This window comes from Heliconius melpomene, chromosome 14 (genome assembly GCF_056956725.1).
Source record: "Heliconius melpomene rosina isolate 202511_hmr_F chromosome 14, ASM5695672v1, whole genome shotgun sequence".
NCBI lineage: Eukaryota > Metazoa > Arthropoda > Insecta > Lepidoptera > Nymphalidae > Heliconius > Heliconius melpomene.
The window spans coordinates 3,501,064-3,517,329 of NC_140402.1; the positions used below are offsets into that span (position 1 = coordinate 3,501,064).

At 34.4% G+C, this 16,266-nt stretch overlaps 1 protein-coding gene across 4 annotated transcripts in view; it reads right to left on the reverse strand.

The window, feature by feature from the left end:
* Positions 1–366: 366 nt before the first annotated feature.
* The window catches only part of Sema1a (semaphorin 1a), a 331,748-nt gene continuing 315,848 nt past the window's right edge, over positions 367–16,266 (reverse strand). Inside the window, exons 6-18 of one of the 4 annotated variants that reach the window (XM_085197182.1) lie at positions 12,450–12,554; positions 11,255–11,343; positions 10,661–10,802; positions 10,039–10,241; positions 9,788–9,933; positions 9,498–9,580; positions 9,085–9,313; positions 8,312–8,460; positions 7,924–8,052; positions 7,391–7,601; positions 7,010–7,208; positions 5,654–5,783; positions 367–4,929 (exon numbers count right to left, since the gene is read on the reverse strand). In XM_085197182.1, coding sequence (XP_085053308.1) covers positions 5,712–5,783; positions 7,010–7,208; positions 7,391–7,601; positions 7,924–8,052; positions 8,312–8,460; positions 9,085–9,313; positions 9,498–9,580; positions 9,788–9,933; positions 10,039–10,241; positions 10,661–10,802; positions 11,255–11,343; positions 12,450–12,554 — 1,757 coding nt within the window. In that variant the 3' untranslated portion in view covers positions 367–4,929; positions 5,654–5,711. Of the gene's footprint in view, positions 4,930–5,653; positions 5,810–7,003; positions 7,209–7,390; positions 7,602–7,923; positions 8,053–8,311; positions 8,461–9,084; positions 9,314–9,497; positions 9,581–9,787; positions 9,934–10,038; positions 10,242–10,660; positions 10,803–11,254; positions 11,344–12,449; positions 12,555–16,266 lie in introns of all 4 variants that reach the window. The other 3 variants (XM_085197180.1, XM_085197181.1, XM_085197179.1) reach the window with 3 other exon arrangements.

A 16,266-nucleotide genomic window follows, 5' to 3' on the forward strand; every position in this document is an offset into this window, starting at 1 on the left:
TCCGGTCCTGCGCCCTTTAAATCCAGCGGATTCCCGCTGTCTTTTTAAGGTTGTCGGTCCACCTGGTTGGAGGGCGGCCTGTGCTCCTTTTGCCGAGACGGGGTCGCCATTCGAGGACCTTTCTATAATACAATCAAAGTCACGTATAGTTGAAGTTTGCATATTTTTTTATATTTTGTAAATCAGTGCAAAAACTTCAAGTTAGCAGAAAATACAGCCTTTTGTAGGAAATGTTATTAAACGTTGAAGCACTATGCAAATGACCGTTAAAAGTAAAAAAAAAAGAAAACGAAGAAACTTTCCATATGTGATTAGATATGGATTGATTTAAATTTATTATACAAAAAGGTAAAAAAAGAAAACAAATCAAGTTTCAATATTTTATTTACTAAAGAAAAGGAATACATTTTATCCTTTGCTAAAATATTTAGCATATATTAATAATAATATTTTAATGAGAAAATGATCATAACATTTGTAGACAATGAAGTAAAAAATACAAAACAGTGCCAACTCAGACTGCCTATTTCATATTTTGCACGTCAGAGTTCATTCTATTCGTCTCTAGTTATAAAAAATTGCACTCTATAAATATGGGCAGCGAATACGGTGTAACAGTATCTATCACTGCGTTTGCACTTGCATTATAATATTATAAAACTCCTACTTAATCTATGGAGTGACTAAAAAGCAAACCAACGCGGTCAACGTAAGAGATATTAAAGATAGAGTTGATTAAACACTATATTTATGAGACGGTTAAATCATATTGAAATTTTGTCTTTAAAAGATAAAGATTCCCCAAACTACCATCAGATCTGTTGAGAGGCAGATTTGGAACGTCTATTTTACAACGTAAACATATTTGCACCTTTGTTTGAATAACATGATTTGGATGGATGTTCCAAACCTGCCCCTAATATGGGCGGTTAGTAAGTAGTTCCTAAAGGCACACTAAATAAACTTACTAAGGCTGGGTTCCGGGAGTAAACATTTGCCGTAAAGACTACAGATGCAAGTAAATTTACTTAGGCACTTCCATAGTTACCGTCTCCCCGTCTATTTGTCTGACGCTGGCATCGATTCGAGAGAAGTAGAAAAATATTGTTCGCGCGTTCAACAGACTTGTTGATGGTGACTGCGATAATTGTCACTGATTTTAAGATATTATTAGACAAACTGAACACACTGTAACTAACTAAAGTGAACATACTGTATATTAATTAAAAAAAAAACCGTTAAAGATGTTGAGAGATCAATTCAGAAATGTCTTAATGGCTGGTGCATAAGTATGCTGGAATGTGAAAAACATTCTTTTTACGGCTAATTTTAAGAATTATCCTACTCGATTTCATTTATAAAGAATATGATTAAAATAAAAAATAAAGCTATCGTTTAAATTGTAAACACTTAAAATTATCAGTTAATTACTAGATAGTAATAAAGTATTAATTATACTAAAATATAAATATAATCATTTCCATTCAACAGTGTCACCATATTTTAAATGCGTTACTTAAAACTAGTGACTATTATCGCGCCACCGACCCTAATAGGCGCAGCTACCCTAAATAAACCCCGTCATATATACACGCTATAGTAAACCTATGTGATGGTTAGTTTGAGATAACGTGACGCAAACTCACTATGTATTACTTAATATTATACCTTTCGGATCGTTTTAAATCGAATCCTCTGTAATTACAGATACTTTTTTTTCCCATCATTATCATCATAAAGTCTTCAATTTCTAACACTAAGGCTCCAAGTTTCAAACAAAAATTAAGCGGTCTATAAACTACGTACGTACGATACGTTCTAATATATTTTTTTCAATATTTCATAAATTAATAATTTACGCTTAAAAAGATAGTTTCTAGGCATTTTAAATTTACGAGTATAAAAGGTGGTTCAGTAATTTAAAACGTAGAAATGGTTATTGTACATTTCGTTAATATTACTTCTTTATCATTACAAAAAAACAATTCTTAACAATTCACCATCAAAATGTCCTCGCGCTTAACCTATTACTTATCTATGTACTCGACGAAAAGTATAAATTACATTTTTACATTTACTTACTAGCCTCTCTTACGTATGTCTGCTAATTGTCCGCCAACTTTGAAAGTGGTTGTTCAGATGTTTAAAAAATATATATTTTATAATAATAATATTTTGAGAGGATTCTGATAATCACCATCGATTATTTTTTTTATATCGATTACATTACTCGGTTACTATTCGAGTATGTTATTAATGTTATACATTTTTTATCAGCCAGTTTTTTTTTTAAATTTCAAACTACATTTATTTTTTATATAATTCAATTTAAAATATTAATTATTGTGATGTTGCTAAAATTCTACACATTATATATACAATAACCCCAATGTTTCAAACGAATATATATATTAATAAATAAATTACCATTCGAATATATACTTGTCTTGACTTAACAGTAATATATTGTCAGATATTTGTATGTTCCACATAATATCATCATATTATTAGATATATAATAATTTATACAAAGAAGTGGTACTGATTTAAACACTTCTTAAATCCCACCACTTTCAAAGTTCGCAGAAACCATATTTAAATAAATCTGGCCGAATACAAAAGCGTCTACCCTATCAAATGATTATATAATTATTAGAAACAAACAATTATGTGCGTATTATTATCAAAATATATAAGAAAGTTGGCAGTTACGTTTACAATTAAAAATAACAATTACAATTCACTAATTAATACATTATTCGATTAAATCTATAAATAAATAATATATTTTAAAAAGTCATGGCATCTTTGGTATATTCGTGTGAAATGAACGTGAGTACAACAAGGCATTGTTAGAATGCCTCTTTATTTATTATTATTTTATATTATATAAAATATCAAATACGCTGTTTTATAACTTCTATTGTATCTACTCTAATGTCAGTTTTAACTTCAGTACCATTCACACTGGTCGAGTTACTCGCGTGAGCACTAGTTTGCTATATTTAACAGTGTTGTATTATCTGTGTAATATTCTAGTGATTATTTGATGTTGCAAAATTTTGTTAGTGTTTTAGTGCTTGTATCATTTATTTATTTAGGTGAAATATTGGGGGGCGAGTGCTAGCGTGAGTAACTGAACGGGAGGGGTCGTTACATAGCGTACGTATTACAATCCTGCCACACACACTTAGGCACTAGATCATTACAAATAGAATTGACATTTTCTTTACACACATTAAATTGTCAACAATTAGTGAAAATGAGTATAATTTTTCCATTTGAAAACAACTCGCTAGCTAGTGTTGAAAGCGTTTTGTTCATAATTAGAAACAGGAACGTTTTCGAACAGAACATTAAGTTTGGCCCACTCGTATGGATATTTAATTTAGAATCAACTGTAGATTAAAGAGAAGGTATTAATGGCGGCAATGTTCCCGCCTCGCCACTCGTGATCGTATCTTTACAAATGGCGCACTAAATTGGCAGATTTGCACCGCAGTGCGCTTACGATCTATCATCTATATATATATAATCACTAAATCTATAACATTATTGAATAATTATCAAAACGATCCCCTAATAATCTAGATACATCCATAAGAAGCACTTTTTTAATCAATGAATGAGTATCAGGATTTACATATTATTTATACAGGGTAAATATAATTTATATCATATCTCAACTCTGTTACGTTTACTTTGTTTTGTTGTAAACGATGCTTTATATATAAAACGACAATATGTATGGTTTGTGATTGAAATTACAGATTAGAAATTTCATTTTAACAAGATGGCGCGATGAATATAAGAATATTCATAAAAAAAATAAGATGTTCAATATAAGTGGATTACAATTTAATACTTTACCAAGACACTGAAAATAAATGTTATTAGTAAATTATTATTTTCTAGTTTTGTTAATTTGTTAATAAGATTTTTTTTCTAGTCAGCCTATCGTAATTCCTATTTACAGATTAAACAAAAATATAAAAATAATAATTTATTTAATTAGCCTTAAATACAATATCTTAGTAAATTTTTAAAATCTACATCTGCCGTGTACTTTGAAAAATTAATAAAATAAATAGGTATAAAGTTAAGTACAAAGTCAGCATAATTAACGTATTGTCGTTTTATAAAAGATCTGCAGCTTTAGAAACTCCTTATTATACTTAATGTCGTGCTACTAATAGTAGTAAAAAGCGATTTGCGATACAAATGAGAACTTTCCTCGAAACTCTTTAACATTTCACTTTAAATTTGAAATCTCAAGGAAACCTCCCACCGTCGCAACTTCACACTAACTAGTCATCAACATGTTACCAACAAAACTTATATTTTTACCTAAAATATAAGTAAACTATGTATATTCTAAACAATCTACAAATTTGTTACATTTCTCATCATAGATACATAAATGCATCGATAATAATGTTTTGTCTTTTAAAAAAAATACAATATCTGTCACCGTCTATCGTACCGGATCGTAAATACGATGGAGGAAGCGTCTAAACGGCGACTGTATACAATCCAAGTCGTAACAAACATGAACAACTATATTCTCTTTCACTCGGAAAGTAGAATGCTAAGTATTTAACTGTAGTCAACTTCAGTAAGTTGCTCGACGACGATACGGATACGACAGACGACGAAGTTGCGTCGCGGTCGTGTCGGTGTCGTGTCGTCCGCGCACTGATCACTATAGTAACACGAATGTCGGTTTGTATCACATCACAGTGTCGTGGGGGTAGTGGGTCGTTGAGGGGGGGCGCTAGTTGCGGTAGATGTAGGCGCAGGGCTGCGGGGCGGGGGGCGGCGGCGTGGGGGGGCGCTCGGCCGAGGGCGACGGCGAGGAGGAGGGCGGCGACGGTGACGACGACGAGCCGCTCGCCGACGCCGACCCTGATCCGCTGCTGCGTGCTGACACTGCAACGAGGTAACGAAGGGTTCGTGACGAATGAATTACTTATATTTTTTTTCTGCAACCCAGGAACGGTATTTATAGGGTGGGGAATGGCGAATGTAGCTTGCCTTTTAAGTCAGTTACTAAAATAAAACCTGTAAAAACGAATAGAGTGAGTTAATCTATTCGTTTTAGAGCTCTTATTTTAGCTATTCGAAGGATAAGTAATGACGTTTTGTTTAGGTGACACTCACATAGGTATTTGGTTATTACAAAAAAATAATGATTTCGATGGCGGTTATAACACCTTCTAAAATAAGAGTAGGGTAGGTATATGGTCAAACAAATACATGCTCAAAGGAAACCTGAATCTATATAGACTGTAACTCAAATTTATTTTTGCGATTAATGATGTAACTAGAATATTAGATATCTACATATCTAAGAACGCCGCGTATAATTTAAATCACAAATGACATACAGGTGACGTTTATTTGTTTACGCTTATATAACGTCATAATATGGCCAAAATCATTATCGGCGTCTCAAATAAAAAGAATTAAGAATGTTTCAATTAATCTCAAGTTATATGAAAAACATATAATTTGTTTATCAAGGCCAAATACTGTAAAAAATATCCGTTTATATAAAATTAGACTAATAATTAAATAATCGCCTACATCCTATAGACGTCAAGATTACACAATATAGTAGCAGTGGTAGTGGTAGTAACAACAGTGGTAGTACCCAGCGTGTGGTGGTGGTGCGTGTGCACGTCGCGCTCGCGCTCCGCCCCGCTTGTTTCTCAGAGGTACACCTTCTTCACTGAGCGCGTGGTCGAGAAGCCGTTGTCGTTGCCGCGCCGGTAGCCATCGCCCTGCGGTCCGAATATTCCTGCGTTAACTGGCGTGCCGCAGTTTTGTATGAGTATGAGTATGGTTTAATGCATTTTTAGTGGTTCTGGATGGACTTTAGTGACGTTTTTTTGCCTATTTATACGTATATATTTTAATTGCTGTTTAATTTTCCATAGATTTACTATGCAAATTGTGAGTTCAATGTTGCAAGTGGTGGTCAAAGTAGTATTTGGGACCCAAGTATAGTTTTAAGAGGTGCTTTTAAATAAGCATTATCGCTTTCTTGCATTGTTCCAGGTCTTGCATATTATTTTCTTATATTATATTAATAGATGATATAAATGATGCAATCGATTTTCCGTAATAATCGATTTTGTAAATAAAAAAACGTCACTATAATCCACGCATGATACAGATAAGCAATGTTAAATGGTCAATGAAATGGAAGGTTAATGGGAGTTAGTTATATTAAATATATTAGTGATTGTCACACACAAGCCACATCGCAAGCTGTTTAGGTGCAAATTATTATTATAATTTTAATGAAATATTGCTTTTAAATAATAGTGGTGGTTATAATAAACGATAGTGTGGGAAAAAAATCAATTATATAGTGCTAATGTAGGGAAGATAGGATAATGGATCCCTACATATAATATTTAAAATTAATAACTTTTATTTTATTTTGCTTCGTTTTAATTTTTTTTTAAAATGTGACTAAGTAATTATGTTTTCATTAAACCATTTATTCCATAAATATAATAGATAATTCTTTTCAATAATACAAATAATCTTTATATTTATTTCATAGATTTGTATTATAATAAATGGTTTATTGATTTGTGAAGACTAATAATTAGAAAGAAAAAAATTGAGTGATGACAATGATGATATTATAAAATAATTGAACGACTATATTTGTATGTAATAGTATAAAGTTTAGCAAGTTTAGAAAATAATATTTTTTTATGGTTTCTGGCCGTATATAGCAAGGGCAAGGAAGTCAGGGGACCTAATGGTAAAACACTTCTTTCCCCACTTTCTGCCCAACTTTCGAGACATTGTAAGTTAAGAGGCAGTATGAAATGAAAATAATTAATTTCTATGAATGGGAATCTAACCCATAACCGTTGCTAAGACAGCCATAATTATTTTAATAATTTCAATATCCAATAATCATTATTATCACCAAACCAATAAATCAATACACACAAAAAGCAAACAGCAAAAACCAACTGACATTGACCTGATGAGATCTCAACGTTCCGAAGTTGTCTCGTCTGTACGCGTCAGGCTGGAACTGGAACAGCGTCTCATGATGAGGGTGGTATGGTGGATGCTTGCGGAGAGTAGCCCTCGGGGAGGCGGGCTTGGGAGGAGCTAGCACTGGTTCTGCGTAGGTCACTTCTTCCACTTGTTGTAGGAGCTTCGGTTCGGCTTGGATTCTGAAAATATGATAGGGAGAAAAATATAGTTTTTTTATTCGGACTAGAGGACCTTTAGATGCGTGGCGTTGCCTTAGAAACGTGTTGTTTACCTTATACAAAAATGTATATTGTGAAACATATGGTAGTGAGTGTTATATTTATTAATATATATTTTTTTTTTCAAATAAAAATTGACTGACCTATTAATATTCTGCCGTTGTTCAAAATACTCGTACTCTGTATCAGGATACGGCATGTTATCGTCATCATCCTTCTTACACCGCCTTCCGCATATATATCCGGCGGTAAACCCTGCGCCGAGCGCCGCCAGCGCTCCTGCGGCTACTGCTAGGGCTAGTGTTTCTACTGAGTAGGCTGCTGGTGGTGGATCTGCAGCTAGAACTTCTGGACCTGGGGAAATGATAAAAAGAAAGATAAAATGAGGTAAATATTTGTGGCGCAGCAAGATAGAATATTACTGTAAAAGCGTAAGGATGGTGACGGTAACTCAATCTCTACCTGGGGAATCAATTATTATCTTTTTTTTACTTTGATAAAGCAAAGTGCGGCGTTACGTTCCGCTTTTAAAATAATACTATACTTATAACTTTGTAAAAAAGAAAAAAATAAACTATATTATAATATACTTTTTTAATGCTCTCTTAGTCAAACCAATCATTGATCCTATAACTTGTTAGTAAATAAATTATAATATTAAGTTCTTAGCAAATACCTTCATTATTATTATTATTTCCCTTCCCATCTTTATCTTGGACTATATTGATAACTTCGCCCTTGTTCTCGCCTCTCGCGTCGTCGTAGAGCCCTGAGCTAAGTCCTCCTACTGCGCCTGCATCTTTACCTAAAATTTTACAAAATATTATTTAAACGTAAAGCTACTAGGTAATTTATATAGATAAGACAGATATGATTAAATAAGGCCATAAGGTCTAAATAGAGTCTGTGCCGTGGTTAGTTAACGAATATCTCTCACGTTTCAGAAACTATCCAAAAGCCAGTAATCCTCTACCTACTAAATCTTCAAGAGACGTAGATTCAAATCGTGCTATTTTAAAATTTACATATATTTCTAAATACACATAATTAAATCAAACACATACTATGTGGACACGCGGCGTGGCTGCCGGTGCTCACGCTCTGGTAGAAGGAGTTCTCGTCGAGCCAGCGGCTGACGCCGTGAGAGTAGGCGCGGCACCGCCCCGCCTGCTTGTCCCACGCGCAGTACGGGTCCTGGAGCGCTACGCATTCGCTGGAAGACAAATATTTTATTTTTGTTTGTTTTTATTGTTTTTTAGCTTCACGCTGTACATTTCACATGACGAGGTTGGCAGAGGAAATTTTAAGTTAAAAAGTTAGAAATTTTATGTTAAGACACTTCCGTTCCACATTTACCGCCGTGTCCAGTGGCAGAACTCAACGATGCTTCCTTGATCTTTTTAACAGAGCGATTCATTCCTCCGAATGGGAATCGAACCTATAATTATCGCAACGCCCGTAACCTCATGCGTTTTGTTAATAGTATTATTAAGGATAATCTATATATATAAAATCGAAAGGTCACTCACTCATCACGAAATCTCAGAAACTACAAGTGCTAGGAATCTCAAATTTTGCATAGGAATTATTTATAGGACGTAGGTGCTCGCTAAGCCGGGAATTTGCAATATTTGATTTCTAAGGGGTTGTTTTTGGGGTCGAAAGTTTGTATGAAACTTCGTTCAAATTTTGCATAGACGTCACTAGGACGTAGTCATGGAGACAGAAAGTAATAATAACATAGTTCACGCGGGTGTAACCGCGAGCGGGCCGCTAGTATACCATAAAAATACCAAGTAAGATAAACTGACTGTGAATACATGTACACAATACTCACGAGCACGAGCTTATCTTATCACTGGAGCACCGATGCAGGCGTAAACTCAGCACTTCTCTATCAGACACGGCGATTAACCTCGCAGCGTCTCGTCCAGCGCGAGCCACTCGCAACGCCCTTACTGGAGATCCAGCCGTAAACGCTTGTAACTCCTCTATAACTACGGGCACTGCCCGTTTGTTTGAATCGTATGATACCGCGTTGATCGCTTTTATTATTTTTCCGTTATCTGTTGAAAGATATGTTTTGTTTATACATATTTAGATTAAATTATTAAGGGAGTTTCAGTTTATTTAAAAAAGATAAAACACTTAGCAATATAAAAAAACAAGTTGTGCAGTATAAGTAACAAAGAATTATCTATTTATATGATTTTATAATTTATTATCCTCTAATGGAATTATATAACTAACCTGTGCCAATAAAGAGAACGTCGTATGCCTTTCCTCCAGGAGTCTTCACTTGAGGATCTACAGCTATCTGCGTAAATCTATAGCTGGAATTAAAGAAAATTTGGTATAAAATATTAATTTAATATAAACGCGAATATCCAAAGACTTTAATTTTTTTCCATTATTTCAGGACATTATGTCCTGAAATCTTCTTTCTTCTTCTTCGTCTTCTTTTTAATTTTATTTATTATATTATTATAGGTTTGCCTATCTATCTATAGACAATATTTATAATAAATAAATATACTTACTGAAAACTTGTTCTAATGACAATGGGCTCTCCAAAGAAAGCTGGCACTGATTCGTCCATCAATGCATGTGTCTTTATAAAGTTTAAAGTTTGATCTGGTAATTGTCGAGAGTCGTTGTGACATGTGCCTGGTCGTGGTTCTGGTACCTGAAATATATTTTAAAATATAGAATTATAATACCATTAGATATGGATTGCATTCCCATAAAATTTATAAGATATTCTACTATTAGTTCTTTAACCAAGTCTCACCTTAGCACTATTAACTGGTAGCCAATTGGAATTAATAGCACTCTGTTCCTTAAAAGTTCCTTCGAATGTATCAGCAATATCCTGCATACTGAACGCGCATACAGCGCTGCCAGATATACTGTTAGGAGGAGTTGTGAATGTACCATAGATTAGTTGCGCATTCAATCCTCCGTAAACACCCTCTATAAGCTCAGTTGTTGATTCTGTGAAATAAAATGAAAATATAATGATTAATAAAATATTTGGTATAAATGTTAGCATCCTGATGAATTGGTTAAGTATTAAAATACATTTTTGTATATTTCCCTGGAGGAGATGATGGAAAGGCCTAGTGATAAATTATTTTAATCTGTTTTATTTATATACGCCAAGCTTAATTTTGAACGCTTCTAAAGAATTTTCCATTATTTCTTTAGCTTTACGCTGGGTATAACAGGGTAGGAAGCGGGAACCAGGGAACCTAATGTTACGATACGCACACCACATTATTCCCCAAGATACTTCCGTTTTCCACTTTCCATCGAATTCTGGAGGCATTACATATTGAGTGACGAAACTCAACGCCGGGCTTTGCGTCGACACCAGAACATTTTTGGTCATAATTATAAAAACATATACTTACGAATTTCATTGAAGTAAAAGGGGAAGTCCCCAGCAACAGAGCAGTTCAGTCGCGATTTCAGGAACGACGTCCAGCGCTGTTTGAACCTGTGCGGCCCACCGCGGTCGTCGCGACACACGCGCGCGACCCGGGAGAACACCGACTGAATGAATGATTAATGATTTTTGAATTTGTCATACAAAAATTATATATTATTATCATTATTAAGTTTAAAGAATATAATAATAATATTTATCAATTTATAAGTGTAGGTACATATAATGTGTATTCTTTAATGAGGCCGTCGTAGCGCAGCGGCACAAGGGTGTGACTGTAACGCGACGGTTGTGGATTCGATCCCCACTCGATGAAATCTCGATCGTGAAATATTTATTTACGTTTATATTTCCATTTCTTCGCTCTGGTGTCGAGGCAAAGCGCGGCGTTGAGTTCTGCCCCTCAACACGCAATGCCTCCAGAAATCGGCAGAAAGTGGGGAATGGAGTGTCTAAACACTACTCTCTGCCTACCCTGCTGTGTACGGGATATAGCGTGAAGTTAATTTTTGATTTTTACATAGACATATGGTACTTAATACATAGAACTGCTACTCACTTTTCCGCAGTTAATATATTCGACGGCTGTTTCACGGAAGAAGAAATACACGAAATTGCCGTGCACTAATGAATTCACGAAATCAGGAGCTGTGGACAGGATAATTACCGTTAGTCGCAAACAGGTCGATATTGATGCATTATGTAAACTAACGTGATTTACTGGAGCCCTCTTAATCCAGGGCTGGTAAGTCTATTATTTAGTTTAATTACTCTAAGTTAAACACTGTATACTATCTGCTACAATGTTGAGAGGTATATTAATTAATTTATATATTTACTCTATCATTAATCTATGTTTAATAAACTAATATTATTGTAATACAAATAACCTGTATTGACAAGTCATATATCATTAGTAATATTGTTATATTAAAATAATGAAATATTCGACGCTAAAAAATTAATCAAATAAATGTACTAGACTCATTAATAACATATAATAATAATTTATTATTTTTCTATTTATTATCTTTATAATCTGTCACCGATGTCTAAGCTAGTGATGTATATGACAACCCTAATAATACTATCGCAGTGTCGATAATTTTAACACGATCCTAATCTGATTTATCGTCTGTCGCGTCAAATATCATGGCCGTGACGTGAGTTCCCGCCGAAACGAGTTCTAAATTCAATTAATTGACGGATGTATGTTTGACAGCCACATTCGCGGGCAATGGACCAAGTTGTGTAAATAATAACTTTGTAATTTATCACAAGATTGTTTGTTTTTATGTATATCAACTGAATGAATAGAAAATGTAAATAATTAAGGTTTTTATCCTATCTACACTTCGATTTTTTTATTATAGGTACAGTCATGGGAGTACCTGGTGTAGTAGGTTCTAGGGATATTTTCCACATAGGTATCTGCGCTTTTAATTTGAATAAATCTGTTGGTGTAAAGGTATTTTTTTTATTTTCCAGGGTAAATCTTTTTTCTTGTTAAAAACTACTATTTAATCAAAATATGGCAAAGTATAAATTATTTGATCGAATCTAAGCTTTGTTGTGGTTGGTTATTGTTGCTTTAAAAAAACTATTCAAAATAAAAAAGATAGCGTTAAGTGGATAATATAAGGGTAATTTAATTACTATATATTTTTTTATATTCCTTTATAATTTTGTTTTTAAGTATAAAAGTTTGACTATGGTGTTTGTAAATCATAGTGTTATCTTATTCCATAGCTTACCATTCAAAGTCATAGAGTCGTATGGTTCTGTTTGTAACGGCTCTCTGTATATAATGGGTTCCATCCCGCTGAAGTCTGCTACCGTGCCCGAGTACAACTCAGCGTCTGAAAAGTTAGAAGAATTTATTTAAAAAAGAACCAAAATAAGAAATGTCTCTTTACTTTGAAAATTTCTAAACTTTATTAGATTATAGATTAACGAGATTTAGCTTGCCTATAAGTATATAGTCGCTACTTCAATTTCCGAAATAGGTAAGTTTAATTTTATCATTATATGGAGTAGTAGTATTGTAGATATATTTCTTTATAGAAATAGATAGCGTGACGCTAATAAAGAACTAAAAACTCATAAATGATATAAGATTAATGACTTTTAGTCTTTATTAGCGTCACGCTGTATTCCGCATACCGTAGGGTAGGCAGAGGGACCAACAACCACAACCATTGCAAGCACCATTGCGATCTCGCAAGAAGCATGGTAGGTAGACAGAGCCTAGTGTTCAGTCACTCCACTGCCAACTTTATGCTGAATTCAGGTCGCTTTGCCTATTGAGTAGCGGTACTCAACGCCCAGCTTAGCTTCGACACCATTAGAACAAAAAATGAAAATATAAAATATTTAATTTCTTCAAGTGGAAATCAAACTCACAACCGCCGCGTTTACAATCACACTGTTTCCTGGATCACGTCTGGCCTCTTAAATGACGACAAGTATAGAAAACTAGATATAACGACGTTATTATAGCGAATTTCAAAAATTGGAAATCCAATAATTCAATGCGCATCGTCATTAACATGCTGCATAATCTGCAATCGGTTCTACGTGACCCGAATGAGTGTATTACGAATAATTATCGCCTATTAACCAGTTAACTTCAGTGTTCTGTTCCTAAAAGGGCCATTACAGAAGTATTCATATTCAATCCAGAGGCCAGTCGTGGCGCGGGGTTCGATTCCTACTTGAGAAAATTAAATATTTAATATTATCATTTTTTTCGCTCCTGTGTCGTAACCAAGTGCGCCATTGGATTGAAATGGGGAAAAGAGTGTCACAAGTGAAAATGAAAATATCTTTTTTAATGTAATAAAGATATTTTCATTTTCAGTAGACTGAAATTTGACAAAAGAAATAAATACATACAATATTTATTGGTTCTTCAACAGTACCTTACTACTGTAAGCAACCAATACAAACATAATATAACCTTACTTAGTTTAAACTAAAACAAACACTCAACAACAAACCATAAAAAAAAATCGATATGTAAAATATCGTAATCGAATAGATAAAACATTATCACCCACACACATCACTATTATTAAACTAAAAAAAAAAATCGCGAATCGTGTTTACTATATCATGTCGACTCATAAATATCAGCCAAATTGCCTACTAACCATACGTTTCATCCTTTGTTTCAGTGTTCAAGTTAAAACTGAAATGTTGTTATACCAAACTGAACTTTACTACATTGTGATAAATATCAAAATGGCTCAGACGAATTCACTCCATAGCGTTATATATAGCGGCGGTCTGTGCCCTGCAATGTACCGCATTGCAGTGCTTCAGTCGTTAAGAGAAAACCATTGCAGTAATAGTCAACTAATATATAGTAATTAACGATGCTCTCTTAATTGGTAGAGAATTCAGTTAAACTTCGACTGAGAATTTAGTATACTAAGTAATATTAGAGTCGCGTTCCACATAAACACTATATCTGTAGTAATATTTGTATTCGTAATTAGTCATTCATAACTGATTCGATATTAGATTAGTCGATTTATATTGCTATTTACGAGGCCAGTTGTGACGCAGGGACATGTGACTAAGTGACTAAACCCGACAGTGGGTTCGATTACCACCAAATATTTAATATTTTCCTTACTTCTCTCTAATTTCGAGGCAAAGCGCGGGTCCCGCTACTTAATAAGCAATGACTCTAGAATTCAGTGAAAAGTGTGAGCGGAGTGTCTTAACACTAGGTTTTCTCTGCCTACCATGCCAAATGCGGGATATGCGTGAAATTGAGAAAAAAATACAAAGCTGTATTTAAGTTTAGATGCTATATTAGTAGCACAACCACAGTTAGTTAACAGAGTTAAATTATCCTTCCTTCATAACATATTAAATATAAATTGTTACGAGCAAAGAAATTACATTTCCCACTGAATTACTAAGTCTCTAGTGTAACTCCTGCGAAAATTGCATGAACTATGAACGAAACACGAACTAAAATTATAATGATTATACTTAGAATAAACTCTAAATGACGCGACGTTAAAACTGACTTCTCTCTTCCTTCCATTAGTTTAAATGTAAGATCAAATTAAGAATCAGCTTCACGCTGTATCCCGCAGCAGGGTAGGCAGAGGGAACCTAGTGTTACGACACTCTCTTCCCCACTTCCAGTCGAATCCTGGAGGCATTGCAGGTTGAGTGGCAGAACTCAACCTGAAGAAATGGAAATAATAATAATATAAATTTATGTAAATATTTCATTTCTCTTGAGTGGGGATCGAACTTACAACCAGTCGACTTAACAGTCATACTTAGTTCCCCTGCGCCACGACTGGCCTCAGTAGTTTAAATGTATGGGTCCATAAAACTGTTACAATACTGCAGACGTAGACTGCTGCATCCCCATGGGGTGTACGGCTTAATTGGTCCAGATCAATAGGAGATAACTAGCCGTGTCCGGTAATGGACGCGCCTGTACCCTTCTACCCCTTGATATAGTGTTACATACGAATGGAAATTAGTTGGCTAGTTTTTTTTAGTTATTTTTTAGATTGTTTATTCGATGGTTTTTTTGGAGGTGATGATTATAAGCGATTTTTTTTTCTAGTATTTCTTGTACAAAAGTATGTTTTTTAAATCTAAAAAAAACGTATGTCAAATTATATTGAGTTAGTACTCAATTAAATAATTTCCGCATTATTAACACGGAAATAATTTTCAAAGTAAATTTGCATGATACAATGATCAATTGGTGCTTGTGAAAGCAGACACTTGCAATAATGAGAATTGATAGTATAAATATTTCCAGCAACATATTCTAATTGAAATTGTAATTATTATTTAGCACTAACAGAATATAAAAACGAACACTAGGTCGTTCATTGTGCTAACTCAACTCAGAAGGCATAAGCAACCTCACAGAAGCATGAGCTTTTACCGCTTTTTTTTAGCTTGATGCTTTCATCATCAACAGCCATCTTTTGTCCACTGCTGGACATAGGCCTTCCCCAATTCTCGCCACCACATTCGATCTTCAGCTCTTCGGACCCACCCGATTCCCGCCAACCTATTTATGTCATCGGCCCATCTGGCAGGGGGTCGCCCCACCGGTCGTTTTGTACGGGGTCTCCACTCTAAGACACCTTTACCCCGCAAATAATCCAGGATAGGAAGTAAATCTCATGTCCTTGACATTCCGTTCTCCTCTTTCCGCCCTTAATTTGAGATTTGTTCATGTTTTTATAACTTCAAAATATAGAAGCATCTATATTATTCAATTTAGTCAAAGCTATTTTAAATAATTTGGTAAAATATAAGAATCAGCACAGATTTATACACTTGCATAATTGTATTCCTCTGGTTGTCATTTTTCGGTGCGTATTCATGATGAACGAGCAGGAATTTGCGAGGGGGATGAAACGCAAAGAAAATTGTACAAAGGGTGGGTAATTGATGATGTTGGACGTTGTTGCATTAAGTGTTATTTTAGGGTGAATTGCGCCGAACTACGTAAACAGCGGTGGCTATTACACAAATATTTCCTATTGTCACCCAAAACTCTGAACGATCGTTGCGAAT